Here is a 26,472-nt window from a genome sequence, read left to right on the forward strand (position 1 = left end):
TATCAGACAAAGTATAAAACTAAAAAGCATAGCGCACCCATGGCTAAGGAAAAAACAAAACCCAGGACGAAGTCTCTAGCCCTATAAGCAGTAACTCCTTGAGTGGTACAACTATTACTAGTAATCACGGAAGAATCATGGAGAAAGATTAGAAGGAAAAAAAAAAAGATCCTGGTTTAAAAAAAGGAACAAAACAGATTCTAGAAATGACACACTAAAAGCAGCTTGATACCAACTCCCAGAAAAATAAACTGACAGATATTAGACAAATCATTTGGGATTACTTAAAGATGAATTATTGGCTACTGGGAGACACCATGGGTATGCTAAAATGAATGAATATGAACTAAAATAATTCTCTCTTTAACAGGCTGCTGGATTTGGCATATTGATGCTTGTGTCACAGGAGGCAGTATAACAAGTTTTCACTTAGGCTCTTGAAAATGTCTGTGGCTAGCTTCTTATTAATGAAAGTAGGATGGAAAGAGCTGAGCTAGAGATTTTGGTTAAGTGAACTGAGAGAAAATTGAGTCACAGCAAGTTGAAAGACTTAAAGATAATTATTTAACCACAAATAGCACAAACATGCCATAATGCATACAGCTCTCCAATTCAGCACTTTTATCAACTATGTGGATAAGGACATAGCAAGCCTGGTGTTCAGCCTGTATAATTTGGCCCAAGCTAGAATGGACAGCAAATGTGTTTGATGTTAAAAATCAGGCTTCAAACTTTCTGTAAAATTGGAATAATGGATGGAAAACAAGATACAATTAAAATTCTAATTCACAAGCAAAACACTCTTTTCCCTTCGTGTGAATGACTGTCAATAAACTAATGAAGTATACCACTGTATTAACAGAAGTATAACAAGTAATGTTTCTCCAAATACATTAATCAAAACCACACCAAGATAGTGAAGAATCTGAAAACTATTTTAAGTGAGGATATTTAGAAACTTGGGATAGTCAGCCTGAAAAAGAGAGGGTTCAGAGAGAATACAACATTATCTTCAAATACATACAATGATAATATATGAAAGAGGGATTTGATTTATTTTGTGTGGATCCTAAGTAACTGGCAAAGAGTAAAAGAAGTTAAAGTTAGCAGGAGGAAATAAATTATAAAAATCAGAGCAGAAATAAATGAAAAAGAACTGAAGGAGACAACAGCAAAGGTCAATAAAATAAAAGCTGGTTCTTTGAGAAAATAAACGAAATTGACAAGCCCTTAGCCATACTCATCAAAAAAAAAAAAGAGAAGGAGGCCTCAAATCAATAAAATGAGAAATGAAAAAGAAGTTACAACAGACAATGCAGAAATACAAAGGATCATAAGAAACTACTATGAGCAACTATATGCCGTAAAATGGACAACCTCGAAGAAATGGACAAATTCTTAGAAAACTATATCCTTCCAAAATAGAACCAGGAAAAGATAGAAGATATGAACAGACTAATCACAGGCACATAAACTGAAGCTGTGATAAAAAAAAATTTTTTTTCAACAAACAAAACCCAGGGCTAGATGACCTCACAGGTGAATTCTACCAAAAGTTCAGAGAAGAGGTACCACCTATCCTGCTCAAACTCTTCCAGAAAATTGCAGACAAAAGAAAACCCTTGAACTCATTCTATGAGGCCACCATCACCCTGACATCAAAACCAGACAAAGATGCCACCAAAAAAAGAAAATTACAGGCCAATGTCACTGATGAACATAGATGCAAAAATCCTCAACAAAATTCTAGCAAACAGAACCCAACAACACATTAAAAGGATCATACACCATGATCAAGTGGGCTTTATCCCAGGGAAGCAAGGATTCTTCAATATATGCAAATCAATAAATGTGATATACCATATTAACAAACTGAAAGATAAAAACCATATGATCACCTTAACAGATGCAGAGGAAGATTTCAACAAAATTCAATACCCATTTGTGATAAAAAGTCTCCAGAAAGTAGGCAGAGAAGGAACCTACCTCAACATAATAAAGGCCATATATGACAACCCAGGTCAGGAAGACCCCCTGCAGAAGGAAATGGTAACTCCCTCCAGTAATCTTGCCTGGGAAATCCCATGAACGGAGGAGCCTGGCGGACTACAGTCCATGGGGCCACAAAGAGTCGGACACGACTGAGCAACTGAGTGAGCACTCAGTCTTACCTGGCCTTCCCAGGTGGCTCAGTGGTAGAATCCACCTACCAGTGCTGGAGACATGGATTTGATCCCAGGGTCGGAAAGATGCCCTGGAAGAGGAAAATGGCAAGCCACTCCAGCATTCTTGCCTAGGAAATTCCCGCGGGCTACTGTCCGTGGGGTCGCGAAGAGTCAGACGCAACTGAGCACACGCACACACATGACAAACCCACAGCAAATATTCATCTCAGTGGTGAAAAACTGAAAGCGTTTCCTCTACCATCTGAAAGGAAATACATTTTAACTAAAAACTTAAAAGCAACTGTCAACTAACAAGAGCTTTTTAAGCAAGAAACATCCTTAGGAGTCCCTGGAACATGCCTGTGACTGGGAAAGCTCAAATCCAGGCTGGAAAAGGCCAATTTGTTGGGTGGAGTGGAGTTTCCAGCCATGGTGTGGTAGCCCAGATGACCTCTGTATTTCAACTAAAAGATTTTATGTTTCTGAAGTTAGTTATGGTGCCTGTGTCAAGAGGAGGAATGGAGGAAGAAAATGAGATATCAAGATAACTCTCAATCACTTCTTTCAAGTCTCCAGAACATTACCAAGTTACTATATAACCTGGTGCTTCTACATCTCAAACCTATTCAGTTGTTATGAAATTGTGCACTAAAAGAAAGTCATGGAGGGGCTTCCCTGGTGGTTCAGTGGTAAAGAATCTGCCTGGCGATGCAGGAGACATGGGTTCTATTCCTGGTCCAGCAGGATCCCACATGCTTGGAGGAATTAAGCCTCTGGGCCAAAAGTGTTGAGCCTGTGCTCTAGGCCCCGGGAGCCACAGCTACTGAGTCCACCATACCCCAACTATTGAAGTTGCTTGCCTAGAGCCCCAGGCTCCAACAGCAGGAGAAGCCACTGCAATTAAAAGCCTGTGCATGGAAACTAGAGAAAAGCTGTGTACCGAGAAAGAATGAAACTAACTAAATAAGTGAATAAAATTATTTTTTAAAAAAAGAAAGCCATGGAGACACTCATTAGATTTCTGAATGCAGGAAAAATAAATTTACCAGCTATTATCCAAGTTGTGCCCATCTTTGCAGGCGATGTTCTCTTGGTATCTCTAATTTTCTTAAAGAGACCTCTAGTCTTTCTCACTCTGTTGTTTTCCTCTATTTCTTTGCATTGTTCATGTAAGAAGGCTTTCTTATCTCTCCTTCCTATTCTCTGGAACTCTGCATTCAGTTGGGTATATCTTTTCCTTTCTCTTTTGCCTTTTGCTTCTCTTCTTTTTTCACCTATTTGTAAGTCCACCTCAGACAACCACTTTGCCTTCTTGCATTTCTTTTTCTAGGGGATAATTTTGGTCTCCACCTTGTGTACAATGTTATGAACTTCCATCCACAGTTCTTCAGGTACTTGTCTACCAGAACTAATGCCCTGAATCTGACAGAAGCAGAAGAGATTAAGAAGCAGTGGCGAGAATACACATTTCTAACAACAAAGCCAGTGGACATGATGGAAATCCAGCTGACCTATTTCAAATCCTAAAAGATGATGCTGTGAAAGTGCTGCACTCAATATGCCAGCACATTTGGAAAACTCAGCAGTGGCCACAGGATTGGAAAAGGTCAGTTTTCATTCCAATCTCAAAGAAAGGCAATGCCAAAGAATGTTCAAACTACTGTTCGAACTCACTGCACTCATTTCACATGTTAGCAAGATTATGTTCAAAATCCTTCAAGCTAGGCCTCAGCAGTACGTGAACCAAGAACTTCCAGATGTGCAAGCTGGGTTTAGAAAAGGCAGAGGATTCAGAGATTAAATTGCCAACATCTGAGGGATTACATAAAAAGCAAGGGAATTCCAGAAACAATCTGCTCCTGCTTCGTGGACTATGCTAAAGCCTTCGACTGTGTGGATCATAACAAACAATGGAAAATTCTTAAAGAGATGAGAATATCAGACCACCTTACCTGCTTCCTAAGAAGCCTATACGCAGGATAAGAAGCAACAGTTAGAACTGGACATGGAACAACAACTTGGTTCAAAATTGGGAAAGGAGTATGTCAAGGCTGTATACTATCACCCTGATTATCTAATTTATATGCAGAGCACATCATGAGAAATGCCAGGCTGGATGAAGCACAAGCTGGAGTTCAGACTGCGAGGAGAAATATCAATAAACTCAGATACGCAGATGACACCACCCTTATGGCAGAAGGTGAAGAGGAACTAAAAAGCCTCTTGATGAGGGTGAAAGAGGAGAGTGAAAAACCTGGCTTAAAACTTAACATTCAAAAAACTAAGATCATGGCATCGGTTCCCATCACTTTATGACAAACAGATGGGGAAAAAGGAAACAGTGACAAATTTTATTTTCTTGAACTCCAAAATCTCTGTGGATGGCCACAAATTTAAAAGACATTTGCTCCTTGGAAGAAAAACTATGACAAATCTAGATTGTATATTAAAAATCAGAGACATTACGTTGCCAACAAAGATCCGTTTAGTCAAAGCTATGGTTTTTCCAGTAGTCATGTATGAATGTTAACAGTTGGATTGTAAGGAAGGCTGAGCACCAAGAAATTGATGCTTTTGAACTGTGGTGCTGGAGAAGACTCTTGAGAATCCCCTGGACAGCAAGGAGATCAAACCAGTCAATCCTACACAAAATCAACCCTGAATATTCATTGGAAGGACTCATGCTAAAGCTGAAGCTCCAATACTTTGGCCACCTGATGCAAAGAGCTGACTCACTGGAAAAGACCCTGATGCTGGGAAAGATTGAGGGCAGGAAGAAATGGGAGCAACAGAGGAGGAGATGGTTGGATGGCATCACTGACTCAATGGACATGAGTTTGAGCAAACTCCGGGAGATAGTGAAGGACAGAAAAGCCTGGCGTGCTGCAGTCCATGGGGTTGCAAAGAGTTGAACACGACTGAGCGACAGAACAACAGCAACAACAAATAAAGTCTACTTTTGATTAGGTGAAAGAACTACTCAGATAATATGGAAACCAAATTCAAAGTAGACAAAGATTTTCCTATGTGTTAAAAATAAACAGGAAGAAGATTACATAGATTAGGTTTATAACTCAACCAGCTTTATAATTTTAAGTTTTCAATGACCTGTTAAGACAGTGCAAATTGCACTTAAAGGTAAATATGTATGTTTATAACTAATTCTTTTATTTTAAAAATCCAGAAAAATTATGTTTTCATATACCTAATGTGTACATATTGCACACTTTTCCATTTAAAACACATCTACTCTTATAAAAGAAAAATATCTTGAAATCCTGATTATAGAAGCTCAGATTTATGGTTAAAAGAAATTAAATTTCTCTCATTATCTAGTGAAAGCAGTTGATTTAGCAAAGTAAAACGAAATACCTCCCACTTAAAAAAAATGATGGAGCCATTGAAATGGAGATGGCTCATTCCCCAATGACCTCACCAGCATCTGCTTCAATTACCTTCTGAAAATGAAATAACCAAATTACTGTTCAGCTTTCTGCTGTGCTAACAAAATTAACCTGAAATATCAAAATTCACCTGCTTTAAATTATACATTACACAACTTCTAAACCAAAACCTCTTCAAATGGTGAAGAACACGCACCAAGGTTGTCATAATCAACAGTAACATTCTCACATGCACAGGAAAAATTAATGGAAAGATTAACAACTTAAAGCATCCATGACAGAAATTGGATTCAAATCATGCCACCTATTCAAAAGCAGGATCAATCCATTTTGAAACTAGTCCTCTTTATACAACAGATGTGCTCTTGGACATGTGTGTATAAACTGTATTTAAATGCCGTAGAGTGATTTAGAAATAGAATTAGGGTTCATGGTTGTTTTTCTAAGTATAGCAAAGAATATTTTAAGCATGAATAACTGGCCTCTAATTAACTGTTTCCTACGTTCCCAGGTTCATATTTTGGCTATCTAGTTTGTCAAGTATTCCATAAGTACATTGATAAATACTACTTTTAAATTTTGATGCAATCCATAGCCTTGTTTTCTGGTTCCTCTATATGCACATCACACTCTCAGTTCATACCTAAAGAAACCCTGTCTCAAAACTAGAAAGCTACATTTCTCATTTTAGTACATGATATACCCACCTCAAAGTCACCTTTACACGGTTCAAGTGAAATCAACTGCACGGTTCTAGTAACAGAACCATTAAGAAAAGCCCTCCTTCATGCTTGCCACCACCTTCTGCCTCAGCAAGTGCTAGACCAGGTCTTGCTTTGGGAAGAGATCCAGGAGGTTCCCCAACTCAACTAGCATCTTCCTTTCTCATCCCTGGGACACTCTGATTCAGGCTCCATGGTGCTGACTCATCTGTCTGCTTTACTTGGTGCCGAGTCACATTTGCAAACCATAGGCCACCTTATGTCTTGCTCAGTCTCTTTAAATCTGGCCCATTATCCTTTTCAATACTGTTTTCATTTACATGTGAGAAGCAAAAAGCTAAAACAAGTAGGCAGGCCCAGCTCATGTTCGCTGGTATAACACAAAAATGGGTACAGAAAAAAAAATGGGACATTAACCATTTTGCTTATGCAAACTTTATTTAAAATGGTACATGAAGGGAGAGGGAAGTAAAAATGCATGAACAGGGGCATTCCTGCTGGCTCAGTGGCAAAGAATCTGCCTGCTAATGCAGGAGACAAGGGTTGATGATCCCTGGTCCGGGAAGATCCCACCTGCTGCAAAGCAACTAAGCCCATGAGCCACAACTTCTGAGCCTGTGCTCTGGAGCCCAGGAGCCCCAGCTGTTAAGCTCATGTGCCCTAGAGCCCAAGGTCTGCAATGAGGGAAGCCACTGCAACTGGAGAGAAGCCTCTGCTCACTACAACTAGAGAAAGCCCACCCAGCAACGGAGACCCAGCACAGCCAAAAGAGAAATAAAGTAATTAATTTTAAAAGTTTTTGAAAAAAATGTATGAACACGTACATGTCCTGTGGCACAAGCACCAGGTCACTGCCTCTACAACAAAAGTAACCAAGCTGGGAGACTTTCACCTGTGAGGGCTGCCAACTCTCAATCAAGAGAAATCATAGGGGAATCCTTGCTATACGCCCCAAATATAGAGGAAGTTCAGGAGATTGCTGACTTTTTCATTGGTATGTAGGGACTTGCAAAGTTTCCTTGAAAGCACAGAGATTTCCTAGCTCGTTCCAAAGTTCCTAGTAATTCCTTTACAGTGGAAAGCAGAAAACATCAGTTTTAATTAATTACTGTATCATTTAGATCAGTGAGTCCTACTTATCTTTATATGGGTAACTGATAAGGTTCTATAAAACTCAATTCAACGTATTTTAATGAAGAATGCAATGTAATAATTAAGAACATAGTCTGTGAGGTCAGGCATACCTGGGCTGTGTCCCAGATCTGCTATCTCATCATTAGGTGACCCTGGGTCAATTACATAACATCTGTGATACAGTTCAGCATCTTTGACTGTAATTACGATACTAACAGAGCAATTATGAGACTAGATGAGTACACAAATCAGTCTCTGTTCTGTAGTACATGTTGGTCATCATTCACAGTGAATGACTGTTAGGAGTAGGACATGAACCTACACCTTGTGAGGAATACAAAAATGAAAAAGAACTGACAATAAATAACACAAGCAAATAGGGCAGAGAAGATGAGAGTGCTACTGGGTGTATCCAAAGACGAATGGTGTTCAGGGCCCCAAGAGAAGGGATTAAGAAGCCTAGCAATGCCTTGGGTCAAGGAGCAAGGGAGGGCACATCTAGTTATGTGTGTGGGTGGTGGTGAAGGATTAGATGAAACAGGAAAGGCCTCAAGGAGATAATTAAAGATGGGGTTGCCAGAGTGATGGGTTTGACGTCACTGTAAATAAAAAGTGGATCATAAAGAGCAGTTCTTTGCACAATGAAAGCAGAGGCCTGAGGAGGCAAAGAGTAAGAAATGTACAGAAAATCAAAATAAGAGATTCAGACAGAAAGATAGGAATGAGCCATTTTGTTCAGAACCTCAAATTCAAGAGAAGACTGGGGATTGGGAAGTGACATATCTGAAGTGGGCCTCAGAGAGACTAACCTGGGAGGGTGTGTGGGAGGGTATGCAATCAGCATCTGACTTATGAGTTAGAGGGGGTGAAGACTGTAGAAATTTGCAGACAGGAATTTGAGGGGGGAAAGAAAGGAAAACTTCTACCAAAATCAATGACAGCTGGATTACAAGCAAAAGTGGTGAACTTCCTGAGCTGCGAGCACAAAGCATTTTCTAGTTCAGAACTCAATGTTCTCTTGTGGAAGAGTTGTCATACCAACAACAACTTGTTGTTGTTCAGTCACTCAGTCATGTCCGACTCTTTGCGACCCCATGGACTGCAGCACACCAGGCTTCCCTGTCCTGCACCAATTCCCAGACCAACAGCAAGGAAAGGTTTCAAATGCATGTGACAAAAGTCTCTGGAGCCAGTAGTGACAAGTTTAAGTCCAAACCCAGGAGTCAGTTCAGCTGAAGTCTTTCTTGACTGTCAGCACCAACAGGCAAGAAGGGGGGCAGCTTAAATCATTTACTTTTCACGTGCTTTGGTCTTTCTGTATCTTGGAGTCCTGTCTTGGGTCTTTCACTGAGACCCATGACTAGAGCCTGGACAAGTTTCAAGGGATAGATAAACTCCCTGAAATGTACACAAAATTCATGCCTATATATTATATTTATTCTTTCTCTTTCTCAATCTTTCATTTATTCATGTATTCCTTACTTAGGCAGTATAGATTTATATTAAAATTCATTTGTGCTTATTTTTCAATAGAGCTTATTCCAAAGACTTCATGTATTTTAATTCAGTCAATCCTCTCAACAATCTTAAAAAATAGGTAACTACTATTATTACTCTCATTTAAGAGAAAAGAAAACTATACAACCCCACAGCTAGTAGTCTTACAGAGAGGAAATAACCCACAGGAGGCCCCAGAGCAGAAGCTGCATAAGCTTAGTTTCATCAGGTAGTTTTGCTGAATTTCAGTTTCCTTGGGTCTCACTCCAGCATCTGGGACAATCCCTGGGACAGCAAGGGAATTTCAGGTTAAACAGGGACAAGCTTGTCACTTATCCTTAAAATTGGTTAGACCCATTACACTGCACTGCGGGAAAGCACATTTATATCATCACAAGCATTTTATGTACAGCTCTCTTTGAAAGTGACAGTGAAAGGGAAAGTCGCTCAGTCGTGTCCGACTCTTTGCGACCTCATGGAATAGTCTATGGAGTTCTCCAGGCCAGTATACTGGAGTGGGTAGCCGTTCCCTTCTCCAGGAGATCCTCCCAACCCAAGGATAGAACCCAGGTCTCCCGCATTGCAGGCAGATTCTTTACCAGCTGAGCCACCAGGGAAGCCCAAATTGGTTAGAACCATTACACTGCAGTGGGAAAGCACATTTATATCATCACAAGCATTTTATGTACAGCTGTCTTTGAACAATCGCTTAATGTGTGTTAGATCAAAGAAATTTGTTTTTCGGGGAGGAAAAATAACTTCACTGCCAGTATACCAACCACTGAAGAATTTTCTAAATCAATGAGTCATTGTTCAATATGGTACACAATAAAAAAAAATATTTATATTGAGATTCAATATAAACATCCTTATAAATATTTAAAACAAGATTTTCATGAAATAATATTTATTATAACTACATACAACACACACTGATTATTTTCTATTCAGTCTAGCTCAGTCCTAACTGATCTTTTCTATTCCATTCCATTAAAACAATGCTGGTTCCTGTCTACTAAACTGATTTCATGATGCCCAACAGGTTGGTAACCTACAGCTTGAAAAGCAGTATTCTTCAATTAAATCAAGTCATTCTGCCTGTTCTTTAAAAATGAAGCAAAAGCTCGAGTCTGCTACTAGCTAAATGTTTATATGCCTTTTTTTAATCTTTGAAAAAAAAAGTTAATGATTTCCTGAAAGCATTAGCAGATCAAACTCAACCATGGCTGTTTTTCCCAGTAATGAATGACAAGCAATATGTAAATATTCCCTTAAGAGCCACTTGCTCTGAATTCAAATCAAGAAAGTAGGAAACATGAGCCTTAAACAACACTACAGCTCACACAAGAATTTAACTGGTAATTAGGAATATTTTCAAATAAGGCAGATGCAGCTTTTTCACAGGAAATGATTTGGAAGGATTCTTAATTTTTTAAGGTTAGTAAAATTCTGAATACTGAAAAATGTAAGGTGATAAAAAATTAAGACACACAAACCATTTGTATCCTACATTAAAGAAGCTGTTTTAAATGAATATTCTCAGTCTGTTGATGGGTCAAAAAATACTTAACATGTCACTGACTCAATGGACATGAGTTTGAGCAAGCTCGGGGAGATGGCAAAGGACAGGGACACCTGGAGTGTTGCAGTCCATGGGGTTGCAGAGTTGGACACAACTGAGCAACTGAACAACATATGTCAACCAATATTTAAGAAGGCATAAGGAAGGAAGAAGGAACTACTGCTGAGTCCCTTCCCTCCAGATGGTCCATCTAGGGGGAGAAAGACTGTAAACACATAAACACAAATAGGAGCTAAGAACATCACACACGGGAGTGTTCTTGCGGAGGGCTATGGATCACTACAGCATGTGTCCCCAGCAGCCCTCTAGGATGGTTCTTAGAAGCTGAAATCAGATACAGTTTCCAGTGAAGTCAAAGAGGATATCCTACTTTCAAATCTATATACAACTTTTCCTACTTATCACAGTATGTTCTAATATGTTCTAATCCCCTCTCAGACAATGTAAAAATGAACACTTAATGCAATTTAAACTGAAACAACACAGAATGAAGAAAAACAATCAGAGATACAGATGAAGCAGACTGGGATACAGGGTCCAGACCATCCATTTAAAGGCTCAGTGATTGGAGGCAAGTTATTTAACCTTCAAATGATTGCTTCATCATCTGCATTTCTATCTACTCATACAATCATGGTAAGAGTGAAGTGAGGAACGCACCTGAAAGCACTTTATAAAGCACCACAATGCTATTAGTATTAACTTCTATTAGAATCAGTAGGCATAGTAAAACTGAAAAGATAGTAACCAAATATTCAGAAGGTTTAGAGTTAACACATACCAAGCACTCAAAATGGATCTGTTCGCTTTTCATACCCTAGCTCAAGTAAGGCCTGCAATATGATAATATCTGAATCCAACACCTGGTAATAATAAGGTTGTCCCTCAAATCTGGGACATACTAAGGTTCTTCTCTAATGGCCAGCAGGAAAAAACAACCTAGAGACTGTTAATTAAAGGAAGGGCAAGAGTTCGCGTCACCCCACCCCACCCATGTGGTATATGCATTCTTAGTCCGGCTGTACCACAGAGAGACGGCTCTTTCCTAAGGTTCAGAGTGCTTCTGTGGGAGCAGGGAGCACTCCCTGGGTCGTCAGCAGTGCTGCAGGTCAACCAGCCAGACCCACCCAGGTGATGCCTTCCACTGAATCTTAGACTCTGAACTTGACCAGGAAGGCAAGCTGAGATCGTCTGTCCAAATGTAGCTCTGCATTCTTTCCTATTATGCGCAACTACTTTTTTTAGACACGGTGCAATTCTAGGGTATAAACGGGATCACTGTAATGCACACACCTGGCTTTCACAGGTTGGGTATACAGACTGTATGTTCCATATTGCCTTGGTTGGTTAATACTCTGACATTAACTGTATTATACAGATGGATAAAGTAGATCCCAGGTGGTGCTGGATCCCACCTGACAATGCAGGAGACACAAGAGACACAGGTTCAATCCCTGGGTTTGGAAGATCCCCTAGAGGAGGGCATGGCAACCCACTCCAGTATTCTTCCCTGGATTAATCCCATGGACAGAGGAGCCTGGTGGGCTACAGTTCATGGGGTCGCCAGAGTTGGACTTGACTGAGTGACTGAGCACACAGCAGAAAATAAATAAGATATGGATTATGGGATGTCTTCAAGTTATAAACAAGTTGTTTTTCAAAAAGTTCACTTATAATGCAGATTTTTAGAATCCATGATGTATTTCTGCATATTAATTTACAGTGGCATAAATTAATGTTAAGCTGCCAGGACTGCCCACAGAAATCTACTCAGCCCATAATGTAAGTGGCAGCAGGTCAGGTACCTGTGTTCTGTGGGTGCCATTCTGCCACCAAGGTGCCACACAGCCCTGGGCAGCCCTGTTAAGGACAAAATCAGGCTCAAATGCTGCCTCACCCGCCTGCCATGTAATCTCACTGAAGCTATTCAAACCCTTTGAGTCTAAATTTCCACAGCAGTCAAATCATATCTGGGGATGAACCACATACACAAAGAGCACAAAAGGAGCCTACACAAAAGTCACTGAAAGGACACTAAATTCTGCAAGGGCCAAATAATGTCAAAATGAGTGTGAAAGAAGGGAGCCCTGTGGCATGATTGGGAAAAAAAAAATACAAAATACCTGCCTTCTAACCATGAGAGGAAGAAAGAGGGAGCAGAGTCCATAAGGAATAATGATCACCCTGGAGATAGTACAGAAAGTATAATTTCCTTTAATAATGCAGTTTTTCGTTTGATTTCAAGACTTATCGAGCATCACAGAATACTCACATATATAATATATGACTTGTGTATATACAAATTATTTGGAAAAGTGTGGGAAAATGTCTCATGAATCATGTGATCATGAATAAAAAATTAGAACAAAATACTGAAGAGGCTGAGAAACCAAGTGCACCAGAGCCGGGAGATTCTGAAAGCTCCTTGGGGCTCATCCAGAACACATTTATCGAGTAGTGATGCTGATTCATGCTTCCATTTAGAGCTGCTGCTGCTGCTAAGTCGCTTCAGTCGAGTCCGACTCTGTGCGACCTCATAGACGGCAGCCCACCAGGCTCCTCTGTCACTGGGATTCTCCAGGCAAGAATACTGGAGTGGGTTGCCATTTCCTTCTCCAATGCATGAAAGTGAAAAGTGAAAGTGAAGTCGTTCAGTCGTGTCCGACTCTTAGCGACCCCATGGACTGCAGCCTACCAGGCTCCTCCATCCATGGGAATTTCCAGGCAAGAGTACTGGAGTGGGTTGCCATTGCTTTCTCCTCCATTTAGAGCTATGCAGCATATTTCAAGATAAAGAAAAGGAAGGATTGGGTGATCCTCAAGTAACTAGTTTCAACCTTAAACTATTAAAATGGGGTCTTTTAAATTTAACTTTGCTTTGATGTTAATTTCAGAAAGAAAGAGAACCATAAACAAAGGGGGTGGGTAAAGGATTACTGACTAAATACAATCAAACAATGTTTATGAAATCACAAGGTAAAATAGTGTACCAAAAAACAGAGACTATTTAACTACTCAGAAGGGTAAAGGGATGGAGATGAGAGTTTAAAAGCAAGTTTTAGGATTTCTGATACATATTGTGGTAGCAGGCAGAAATCAGGGCAGATCTTGCTTTTGCTCTCCTCTGCACACTAGCAGTGGAGAAGGCACTCCAGGCAACCCACTCCAGTACTCTTTGCCTGGAAAACCCCAAGGGTGGAGGAACCTGGTAGGCTACAGCCCATGAGGTTGCAAAGAGTCGGACATGACTGAGCGACTTCACTTTCACTAGTAGATGTTTGTGTAAGGTGGTGTGGCCACATCACTGCGGCTGTACCCTTGGCCTGACTTTCTGATCGTCCCTAGAGATCTTGCTTGGAGCACCTGTAAATACATACGCTGGAGCAAACTGCCTTAGGTGGTCAGAAACTTGCTTTCAAGCAGATCCTGTTGGTAATTTCACTTTGCAGAATTCTACGGTTTGTCAGAGGCAGTTGAAAAGATTTCTGATTCTGGCTGCCTCTTTCCTGATAATAAAGTTTTCAGGTTTCTGCTTGTTTATTTGCTGTTTGCTTTTAAAGCTTGGCCATTTAGGGCTACAACAGCATCATAATAGCTAAAATGCAGGTTGAAACAGTTTAAACTGTTCCCTCTTTCATTTCCTAATAACTCATCACAGTGATTTACTATTTAATAGTACCACTGACTGTTGGCCTTGTTCTGTTATTTCTATGCCTCTAGGATCACACCCCATTTTTGAATGTTTTTCTTTTCCACTGTTAGAATACTCTGCACAAGAGGTCAAGATAAGCGTGACAATTAACTTTTGCATTTCTGAGTTGAAAAATACTAGGCTGTTATTCCAGAAATTCTCAGTTTAAGGGGCTCCCCTCCCCCTGCATCTTAGGAACAACACACTGTTGACCCTGAGCAGGTTGTTCATGAACCACAGCCACCTTTACTGTTGATATCAGTTTGCATGCAGCCTGAGCAGGTGCTACAGCTTGTGGAATCACTTTTTACAGCATCCCTAGGCAAAAAGAAAAAAAGAATCTTGACCTAAAGTAACATCTTACATAAAAATTAACTCAAGATGGATAGCCAACTTAAGTATGAAACATAATACTATAAAATGTTTGGGAAAAAAATGAAAGAAAATCTTCAGGACCCAGGACTGAGCAAAGAGTTGTTAGACTTAATGCCAAAAGCACAATCCATAAAAGGAAAATCTAGTAAATTGAATCATTAAAGTTAAAATTGACAACTTTTGCTTTGTGAAAGGCTCTGTTAAGAAGCTGAAAGGAAAAGCCACACACTGAAAGAAAATACTGGCAAACTATTTATCAAAGGACTAGTATCTAGAAAGTATAAAGAACTCGCAGCACTAAACAATAAGAAAACAATCCAGTTAGAATATAGACAAAAGAGAGGAAAAGACATTGTGCTGAAGAAGATGGACAGACGGCTAAAAAACACATGAAAAGACATTGTATCTCATTAGTCATTAAAGAAACACAAATTAAAATCACAATGAGCTATCAATACATACCTCTCAGAATGGTTCAAATAAAAAAAGAGTGAGAATACCAAATGCTGATGAGGATGCCAAGAAACTGGATCATTTATACACTGCAGATAGGAAGGAATGGAAAATGGTATAGCCACTCTGAAAAAGGAGTATGATAATTTCTTATAAAATTAAATGTACTTATAATTTGACTCAGCCACTCCACTGAGCATTCATTTCAAATACATTAAAACTGATACTCACAAAAAGAATTTTTTTTGCACAAATGATCCTAGCTTTATTTGTAATAGTTCCAAACTAGAAACAACCCCAATACTACTCAGCAATAAAAAGGAAAAATTATTACATAATTTTTACATAATACAATTATTACATAATACAAGCAACATCTTGGGCAGATCTCAAGTGCTATGATCTGAATGTTTGTGTATCCCCAAAATTCACATGTTGAAACCTAATGCCCAATGTGATGGTATTTATTAGGGGATAAAGGCCTTCTGGATGTGACCAGGTCATGACGGCAGAACTCTCATGAACTGGTGTCCTTATACAAGAAGCCTGAGAAAGCTCCTTGCCTCTTACCACATGGAAATCACAGTGAGAAGACAGACATGATGGCTCCCTGATCTTGGACTTCCAGCCTCCCGAACTGTGAGAAACAATTTTTGCTGTTTATAAGCCATTCAGTCTGTGGTATTTTGTTACAGCAGTACAAATAGACTAAGATATCAAGGGGATTGAACTGCGTGAAAAGAAAACAATCTCAGAAGGTTAGCTACTGTATGAGTCCATTCATATAATATTTTTGAAATGACAAATTATAGAGATGGAGAACAGCAGTGGTTGTCAGGAGTGATGGGCAGAAGGAAGAAGGTGAATATGGCTTCCAAAGGGTAGCACACGAAATCTTCTTGACGGAACTGTTCTGTATCTTGATTGTGATGGTGGCCGCACAAATCTACATGTAATAAAACCGAACAGGACTAAAACATGCACACACACCCATACACAAATGAATGCTTGTAAACCTTTGTGAAATCTGAATAAGGTTAGAAGATTGTATCAATGTCAATTTCCTAGTTGTGACATTTATCATACAATAGTCTTGTAAGGCGGGAAACTGAATGAAGGGTATAAGATATCATTCTATTATTTTTTAGAGCTACATGTGAATCTAAAATTATCTCAAACATTTAAAAAAATCACTATATTGTTGTGTTTATTCTAAGTGTCCTATCTTTCTATGGTTCTTTCTTCCCTAAATAACCCTGATACTCTCCGGGGTCCTAACAGTGGAAAACAATTCACTAAAATTGGTAGGTTAATTCTTGCTTTCCGAAAATTCTTATTCATGGTTTAGTATTACTAACTGAAATATGTCCCTTGAATATAAACCTATATTTGAATACTGACTCTAACACTACATGAAATGGACAAAATACTTATTTTCTGAGTTACCTCATTAATAAATGGGGGTAAAACCTATTTCATACTTCTATTGTGAAGCTACATAAAACAGTAAGTAAAGTACTTGGCACAGAGTAGTTCCGTAAATGCTCATTCCCTTCATTTTCCCATTAACAATCTATCCAGACATAAAAATATCAACAAAAAGTTTGGCTTTCAGTTTCCAAGACATTTGTTTGGAAAACAGGAAATGCATCTTCAACAAGCACGCTGGAGTTGGGGATGTGATGAAGCTGAATTGGTTAAGAAATATTTCAGTTTAGGAGATTATAATCATCATTTTAAAGCCATGTTCTCACTCTGAGCTTGAAAACAGTCCAACCATCAGAATGGTTTATGAACGTTCTAGTGTACCCTTCATGTTATTATGAACAGTGACTGGCTGCCATACAGATGTCTCAATCTATCAATAGTGACCAATCATACAGCAGATTGTTTCCATTCAGATACCAACATATGTGTATACGCTGGATGAGTTCAAGCTTTAAAAATGACAGGGACTACAATGATATAATTTCATCCATTCCATTTACCTACAAACATACTTTTTAGTAATAAACACCCCACAAGGTAATAAACTTTAAATATGACATAGGTTTTTAGTTATAGCTCAACCAATGAAGCTAAAGAGCAATAGGAACTAAGTACTTAGGATTTAAAATTCAATGCAGCTTGCTAAACACAGGATTCTGAGCAGTCTGCAACGCGATGCATACAGACGGCTAGACTCTCTGAGCAGCACTGGCCTGAGAGAATTGTCAAAGATAGAAAGAGAAGAACCATATGTTATTTCTCTAGTAAAAATAATAAAAAGATGAAACAAAGTCCATCTAATTGTTCCTGGTTACGTGCTCTCTTTAGAAACAGTCATTAAAAAAAAAAAAGCCAAATGTCCTTAATACTTAAGGACAAAGTCCCCTCAAACATTTTTCAATACTGGTATAAATTTGCCAAACAAATGCTTACCGAGCAAAATAACTTTGTTTCCGTTCCTTCTTCTCTTCCTTGGTATCCATAATATGCGATCAAAAGTGCAAAGTATTTGCAAAATTCCTTTTTAATCAATGAGTCATAACCCTGGTTAAAAAAAAAAACAAACAAAACAGAGTGACTGTAAATTAAGAAGTTCATTAATGGCCAATATGAAGAAAGAAGCAAAATAGAGCTACATGGCCCCAACAAATGGAAGCTAAACTTTAACCAGTGAGTACAGTCACATGAGTCATATATGAAATACAAGTGCCCCTGCAGGAAGTGGGGGGCAGGACACTATAATTAGAATGGAGGTGTTAAAACAAAATGAAAAGTAGCTGAAAAAATAAATTGAAGTATTTTTCTCATAATTAACAACTATTTCAAAGTGTGCTAAAGCAAAAATTGCTGACTTTGGAAGATTTTAGGCTGGCTATGCAGAAGCTAATTTTTTAAAAAAATCTTTGAATTCATAATCACTATTTTCAAGCCATTAATGATGAATATGTCTCATCCACAATGATGAAAAAAAAAACGATCACTTGGGTGTTTTACAAGAATGTTCTTCCTTTAAAAGTAAAAATAACATCAGTGTTCTATTTTGGAAACATGCCAGCAAGTATCAATACATCTCACTCGAGTGAATGTGGAAATGAAAGCACAAAGCCTGGGGAAGCTATCCCTCAGAAAGGTTTTATATGGTTGCCTCTACCTCACTGTCTCACCCATGCAACTCTCACCTCTGCTTCGCAGGAGTAACCTGGTTAAAACCTATAATAAGAGGTTGCCTCCAGATCAGTCTTCCTTAAATACCACTCTCATTATGCCATCCCCCTGCTGAAAAATTCCTAAAGTCTACTTACTGCCTGGTACACTAATCTAAATTTTCTGCATAGCATTCGCCTTTCCTAAAATCTTGCCTTTTCACCCCGAATGAGTCTCAAAGTAAAAAAAAAAATTTCATCAATCAAAATTATTTACTAATTTATATCAACTCCATAAATAATTTATTTCACAATCCCTATTACAGGGAAGGTACTGTGATAAATGAGTCAAATGAATGAGTGAAACTCACTCAGTTGTGTCCAATTCTTTGCGACCCCATGGACTGTAGCCCACCAGGTTCCTCCATCCATGGGATTCTTCAGACAAGAATACTGGAGTGGTTTGCCATTTCCTTCTCCAGGGGAGTCTTCTTGACCCAGGAATCGAACCCAGGTCTCCTGCACTGCAGGCAGATTCTTTACCGTCTGAGCCACCAGGGAAGTCGCATAAGACATGAGCCTTGCCCTAATGGTGTTCACTGTCTTGCAAGGGAGACACTTAGGATTTCAGCTCTGTGGGATACACACAGCTGTGGAGAAAGCACAGAGCCTAGAGGAAGAACACTGAGCCTTCCACCCTACAGCAGGCCCCACACACACCAAGATCTGAAAGATGAGCATGGGTTCCTAGTTAAAGGACACGGCAAGCAGGTCTGGCTGAACAAAAGGGACATGGAGACACAGTCTCTCTCTGCTGCTCCAGGATCAAATGTGAAGCAGGAGAGTGGTGGGAGCTGAGGATGAAGACATGGACAGGATTAGGGTTGTGAAGACCTTTCATGTCATGCGAAGAGCTGGAACTTTATCCTCGCTGCCCACCCTGTGCTGCCTCCCCTTCCCGGCACCTCTGCCAGCACCATGTCACCAAGGGCTCAGGCTGACCCCACAGCCGCCCTCCTGACAGACATCGCCGCAGGGAGGGAGGGCGTGTAATACTCACAGGTTACAGAGGATGGACTTCAGAGGGCTGACAAGAGGGTGAACAGACTCTGCTCGAAGATATCACAGTGGACTTCCCTAGCAGTCCAGTGGTTAAGAATCTGCCTGCCAAGGCAGGGGACACAGGATTGATCCCTGGTCTGGGAAGATTCCACTTGCTATAGGGCAACTAAGCCCGTGCGTCACGACTGTTGAAGCCTGAGCACCCTAGAACCTATGCTTTGCAACAAGAGTAGCCACCTCAGTAAGAAGCCCGCACGCAGCCATGAAGAGTAGCCCCTGCTTGCTTCAACTAGAGAAAGCCCACACACAGCAATGAAGACCCAGCACAGCCATAAATAAATTCTAAAGATGATAATAATACATGATTTTTTTAAAGAAGATATCACAGTCTAACTAGTTGAGAGAGGGCCCACACTTAGGCCAACAGTACTTACACAGAAAGAGGAGGCATGAGTTCAAGACATATTAAGGAGGCAAATGAGTCCAAATTTGGTGACGCACTCCATGAAGACAACATGGGACAGGAAGGAATGATGAACGCCTTCCAAGTTTCTGCCTCAGGGGCTGGATAGACTGTGATACCACAGATAAGATACGATCTACAGGAAAAGGGCAGGCACTTGGCGGGGCGCAGAAGCAGAAACAGATGAAAGATCAGTTTCGGGCACACTGCCTTTGAGTACCCACGGGACTGTTAGCTGGAGACATTCACCAGATGTTAGATTTCATAAAGCACAGGAGTGCAGAGAGGGCTAGAGGAAAAAGATTGAGAAATTAACAGCATATGGTTGCACTTGAGGAAAAGAAAAAACAACATGATGATAACACCCTGCACATACGACAACTATGCACAAGGCCCCGTATGGCAACAGTGAAGGACACGGGCTCCACTCTGACTACCTTATCTCTGAATCCCTGACGCAGGGCTGCCCTCAAGGGATTTGCCAACCAGTAAGAAATAAATGTGTGCCCATGACTAAAATGGACAGTTAGTAACTTAGAACTGTCCAAAAGAACACCAAGAATCCAGAAGACACAAAGTTCAACTCTGAGGTAACAAAGTACCCCTTTCAGGAGGCAGAGGATTTCAACAGGTAAAAAGGGAAAAGATAAAGGATTTCAGAACGAGAGAGCGGTGGAGCATGAAGTCTGGACATGAAAGGGCAGAGTGGCCAGGGCAGGGAAAGAAAACCATGTTTCCTTTCCATAAGTCACCACTTCAACCTTTTCCACATGTTCTCTCTTTTCATCCCTACACCACATTATGAGTTAGGCATCCTTATTTCCATTAAACTGAGGCTGAGAGATGCTAATTTCCCTAGTTCAACCCTCCCAGCCTTGGTGGAACAGAGATTTAGATCCAGTTTGGTGTACCTTCCATGCCTTTTGATAACCTGTGAGGCCAGAAAGCTTTGGACATGAGTTAGGAAAAGTGGTCTGGAATCAGCAGCATCTAATGCCTTGGCATACGCTCCTTCAGGTTAAGACCAACGTACCTGACACAGCGGAGGGGCAGCAGGTCAGTGAGACCCCCAACAGGACGGCCTCAATGGAAAAGACCCTGATGCTGGGAGAGATTGATGACAGGAGGAAGACGGCGACAGAGAATGAGATGGTTGGATGGCATCACCAACTCGATGGACCTGAGTTTGAGCAAACTCCAGGAGATGGTGATGGACAGGGAAGCCTGGCACACTGCAGTCCATGGGGTCACAGAGTCAGACACGACTGAAGAGACTGAGCAACAACAAAGTGGAGTGGTGGGGGTGGAAGCCATGCCTTCACGAACTAGGACAGTACTCATTAGAAAATTTGAGGAGGAAAACAAAGAGGAAAAAGACAGTAGCCAAGTGACCAACTCTCATCACCTCCATTTCACAAGTGGCCTGAGCCCGCGGGGCTCCTTACCAGCTCTGTACCTTCATCCTTACTGTTCTCCAGCCTTGAGGTAGTCTTGCTACACTTCGTCTTCCTCTGACCGGATCCAACACGAGATTCAGCCGTGCTTCCCCGACCACTTGTGTGCCCTTCTCTCTCTGCCTTATAAGTGTACTTCACGTGTCACTTATCACTTACTTCGAGGCACTTCATTCTACACCACGTGACAATGCCACTTCACTTAGCCTCCTCAGCCCCAAACAACCTAGGTTCCCTTTAGTCGAAAACCATCATGTTTCATACTCTGCTTGCTGCTGCTGCTGCTGCTAAGTCACTTCAGTCGTGTCCGACTCTGTGCGACCCCATAGACGGCAGCCCACCAGGCTCCCCTGTCCCTGGGATTCTCCAGGCAAGAACACTGGAGTGGGTTGATACTCTGCTTACACTTCCCTAAATACTGAACACAGAACTAGGCAGAAAAACCACATAAAAGCTAAGCAAGGAATTAATCCAGTCCTGGGGATAAGATTAATGACATGGTAGACAGATATCAATCCAAGGATTCCTCCCAAAGTAACAGTTATTTGGGGACTTCCCTGGCGGTCCAGTGGTTAAGATTCTGTGCCTCCACTGCAGGGAGCATGGGTTCAATCCCTGCTTGGTTTGGCATATATATATATATATATATACATATATATATATATATATATATGTAATTATTATTTGGAAATGGGGATACTCCAGAAAGAATTAGAACCCTGGCTCTCTGCCCTGCCCTGGGTCAGGTGGTTTATTTTAAAGTTTCGCTTCTGCATGCCATCATATGTGATGATCTCTATTTATTAGATTTCCCCTCATGAATAAAGATGAAGTCATAACCACCTAATTGGAAAATTTTTATATTGCAAGCTGAGCCAGAAACTAATATTTGGTTCTAGTGGAAAAATATTGACAAAAATAAACACAAGGGAAAAAAAAAAAGATTAAATGATCCAAGAACTGACATCTGGTGCTGCTGTGTCTGTTTAGAACTAGTGGAGTTCTTTTTCCATTTTCTATTCAACAGATAAAAAAAAAAATCCAAATCTTTGGTTTCTTTTAAATTTCTGGGAACTGATATATTTCTTAAACCAGATGGATGCAGCCCTTTCAGGTCTGGACACACCAACAGATTAACCAGGAAGAGATCAGCAAAGGATGCTATAAAAATGATTTGCACAGAGCACCACCCGGCAGCCTTCATGCTTCACTGAAGAACCAGAGCTCCTTAAATCAATCTTTAATGGGAACTACATTCTCCATTATAAGTGGCTATAATGGGCTTCTTAAAAGCCCCTCTTCCATTTAATGTTGACTTTCTCCTCACATCAATAAACCCTAGACTCATCTAAACACTGAATTACAAGAGTCTCCTGCATTCAGGGTGCATTACAGACCAAGAAGAATGCTATGAGGGAGTACAAGATGTATCTTCCACCTAAATATTTCTTTTTGTGATCTTAAATCAGTATAGTCAATTTAAATTTAGTTCATTATTTTTTTAAAATGGCATATACAAAACCCTTACCCCGTAAGAGCTGTGTTAAAGACAAAGTATTTTCTGTATCACCAACAAATGTTTGATGCTCCCCTCTAATGTGACGCCACTTAGAAGGAACTTAAGGACAGAGCTATCAGACTCCCTAACTCCATCGAACCAGTGTGGACCCACACAGCCCAGCGTGGCTTTCTGGCTTCCCATCGAACACACTGCAGCTCCTTGCTCATTCAGGTATGACCAGTGGAGACTAGGAAAACACCAGAGCACACATAATGTCCATCAGCTGTTTTCCCAACAACATGTTTCCTATTATACAAATGAAATAATGACAACACCACCCTGTAAGCCTTGGCCACATAAGGAACAGGCCAAAATGTACCTTTCTACAAACATTTCCTCCTAGAAAATACTTATACTTATGCTGAAATATGACAGGAATTCAATCTTTCTCAAAGCTCTACTGTCATCTAAACACAGAAAGGGTATTCAGAAATATAGGTGTTAAACAAAGGTCAGAAACTTGAATACTCTAAAAAGAAATCTGGGAAGAAATACATAGAAATAGAACAAAAGCATGCTGCAAACATGGGAGGGAAACATCTAGGGGATGATGTTCCCAGATAAACAAATGTGTATCATAGAAATAAAACAGAACTTAATAGCAACAAAGAACTACAGAGTTATACTTGAATCAAGGTGATGATCAAGGACAGGCTAGAGGTCTGCCACTTGAATGGGACAAAGCCAATGGATGGCAAAATGGAGACCTCATCAACTCCTATTCCATTGTTTTTTGTCAAGGGAACTGAAATTAGACGTGAAAAGAATTAAACAAGTGTGGTTATCAGTGCTCTCTTACCCAAAATAAGTACAGAGATTTCATCAAATCTCCTTGATACTCTAAAGAAAGATCCACCTCTGGGCTTGACAGTCACTTTTTAAGTTCCCTCTAGGAGGAGAATGTGCAAATAAGATTTCTAAAGCATCACTAGCAGGGTCAGGAATTGCTAAATATGTGGAAAAGGCCAAAAGCTTAACAAGATGCAAATAGATTTTAATTTTCAACAAAAGTTATCAAAAAAGTATTCAACAAAACATCATTCGAATCCCCAGCAAAACTTTAGACGTGATAATTAAAGGCAGCTTGGGAAGGACTTACAAGAGGAGGCAGTGAACCCTGAGATCCACGATGTTCACAGAAAATCAACCGTTCAGCAGAACAACAACAACAAGCAAGCAGATCCCTTTCTGAAGCATCTCCCAGGGAGACACAAAGAGGACAGCATTCACAGGCAGCCAGCTCAGGTGAAACAGGCAACTGACATCCATCAGGTGGTAAGGCAAACGGCAAGCAGTCTGATATTGGTGGTACAAGGAACCACGCAGCACAGAGGGGAAGCAACTACTCTGCCAGGGAGGGAAGGGGAGTCTGGGAAATGCCATAGATGATGCCAGAGCCAGACTGTGAGGGAGGAACAGAGAGTTTGATGATGAATGCAAAAGCGGTTGGTCTCATTAGGCCGAATGAGGATGTACAAGCCATTGGCAGGGAATGCGTGGTGCTCAAGGAGGCCTGGTGGTCTGGTATGGTGGGCATGTAGGGCTGGTAGAGAGAAGGAAGTTCAAGAACGGGGCATAGCCAAACTGTACCGACCTAAGTTCCCTCTTGTACACAGTTACTACTCTAGTGCAACAAGGAAATGAGGCAAACATAGTGTAACTGTACTTGTAAGGCACTTGGTAAGTTTCTCTTGATCTGCTTATGAATAAGATGGATGATGTGGCCTAGACGTGAATGAATGCCCCCAGGATTGGACTGATTACAGAAAGCACTGAGTCACTATACCAAGCGGTATGTGCTCACCACCCGACTGGCCTCTATCTGGAGCTGGGAGCAGACTTCCAACTTCAACCTAAAGGGAGAATGTTAACAGCTTAATGCAGTGTTCTTTCTTAAGCCTTGTCCTCATTAATACATTTACCAATGATGTGAATGAAAATATGTGCTTAATAGACTTTTGAAGAGATAAATAACATCTTGGATAACAGCATTTCAATTCAGACAGATGTCAGCTGTCTGTAGATCAACTCAGGGTTCTACATCTGGGAGAGGTAGAACCTAGCGTTAGCACAAATGAATAGGACAGGCATATATCATGTTTGGGGTGACAGTAAGATTCACATACCCAGTGGTGTGGTTCCAGTGCTTCACAACACCTCCCCCCACCCACCTAGGCCAAAAAATAGAAATAAAAAACCAATGCAGTCAACCCAGAATGAAAAAGACTATGATGGTCTGTCCTACCCTTTTTGAGGGTTATAATATATCATGACTATTGCATTTAGCTCTGGATCTCCTCATACAGGAGAAATAGAAGGAAACTGGAACAAATAGAATGATTAAATAACCTAAAACTAAACTTTAAGCTGTGCTGTGGGCTTACTTGCTCAGTTATGTCCGACTCTTTGTGACCCCATGGACTGTAGCCCACCAGGCTCCTCTGTCCATGGGGATTCTCTAGGCAAGAATACTGGAGTGGGTTGCCATGCCCTTCTCCAGGGGATTTTCCCAACCCAGGGATAGAACCCAGGTCTCCCTCATTGCAGGCAGATTCTTGACCATCTGAGCCACCAAATTTTAAGAATATTAGTCAAAGGAGCTGGTCGGGTTTAGCATGGAAAGAGTTGAGAGGAAACGATATGAAAGAGAAGTTGTCAGGAAAGGAATTTTCCAGGCAAGAATATTGGAGCAGGTTGCCATTTCCTCTTCAGGGGATCTTCCTGACCCAGAGATTGAACCAGAATCTCCTGCATCTCCTGCATTGGCAGGTGGGTTCTTTACCACTGAGCCACCTGGGAAGCCCTAGAGGAAAGGACAGTTACTTTCAAATATCTCAAGGATCTTATCTAGTAGAGGATTTAGGCTTGTACCAACAGACCCTCAAGGGTCTACCTAGAAACAGGCACTGGGTATTGAGAGAGAGATGTCTTGGCTCAACATAAGGGCTTGATGCAAAGAGCTGCCTCCAGAGAGAGCAGCTTCCTAATCTCCAGAGATGACAGCACAAGCTGGACCACTTTAGGGGGTGGCTGTGGACTGGTACATTTCAATTCTACCAAACTTCAACACCCCTCACCTAATAAATACAGCTGACCTTTGAACAACAGGGGTTTGAACTTCGTGAGTCCACCTACATTCAGATTTTTTCAGTAAATATACTATAGTATCACATGATCTGAAAATACGAAAGAATGGCATGTACAAAGGGCCCACTGAAAGTTACACACATTTTTTTTAAACTACCTGGAGGGTCACCACCCCTACTCTCACAGTTTCCAATGGTCAATTGTATATAAGTATTTTATAACATGCCCTTTGTATAATGCTGAGATGAAGTTGATAAACAATATAACCCATTTAACACAATTTTATGAAGGTGATGTAATGCCTTAAAGGAAAGCAACTGATCACAGGTAGTTCAGTATCTATATTCCCAGGTTTCAAAAATCAATATAATGCCAAAAGACAAGTACCTTATAACAGGTAAGTCATAAGTGAATAATTTATAATCATAAAGTAAATTCTCAAGCAGAAGTTCATTAGAAGACACAACAAATGCTCAGATGCTTATACCACCACAAGTTTAGCTATAGGTGAAATGAGATCAGAAATAATTTCATAGAGGGAGGGGGCATATGTATGTCTATGGCTGATTCATGCTGATGTATGGCAGAAGCCAACACATGGATAGACTAATATTTTTAATTACGTTTTTATCAAAAATTTTTCATGTCAAAAATTCCTTCAAAGCTGAGATTTTACAAACTTCACACACCT

At 40.5% G+C, this 26,472-nt stretch overlaps 1 protein-coding gene across 3 annotated transcripts in view; it reads right to left on the minus strand.

The window, feature by feature from the left end:
- NCOA7 (nuclear receptor coactivator 7) overlaps window positions 1–26,472 on the minus strand; it is a 161,615-nt gene that overhangs the window by 117,406 nt on the left and 17,737 nt on the right. For 2 of the 3 annotated variants that reach the window (XM_019967114.2, XM_019967113.2), the window contains exon 2: window positions 17,445–17,555. The exons of the other annotated variant lie outside the window; for it this stretch is intronic. In XM_019967114.2, coding sequence (XP_019822673.2) covers window positions 17,445–17,494 — 50 coding nt within the window. In that variant the 5' untranslated portion in view covers window positions 17,495–17,555. The remainder of the gene's footprint in view (window positions 1–17,444; window positions 17,556–26,472) is intronic. 3 annotated transcript variants of the gene reach the window in all.

The sequence above is a fragment of the Bos indicus genome, chromosome 9 (genome assembly GCF_029378745.1).
Source record: "Bos indicus isolate NIAB-ARS_2022 breed Sahiwal x Tharparkar chromosome 9, NIAB-ARS_B.indTharparkar_mat_pri_1.0, whole genome shotgun sequence".
Lineage (NCBI taxonomy): Eukaryota > Metazoa > Chordata > Mammalia > Artiodactyla > Bovidae > Bos > Bos indicus.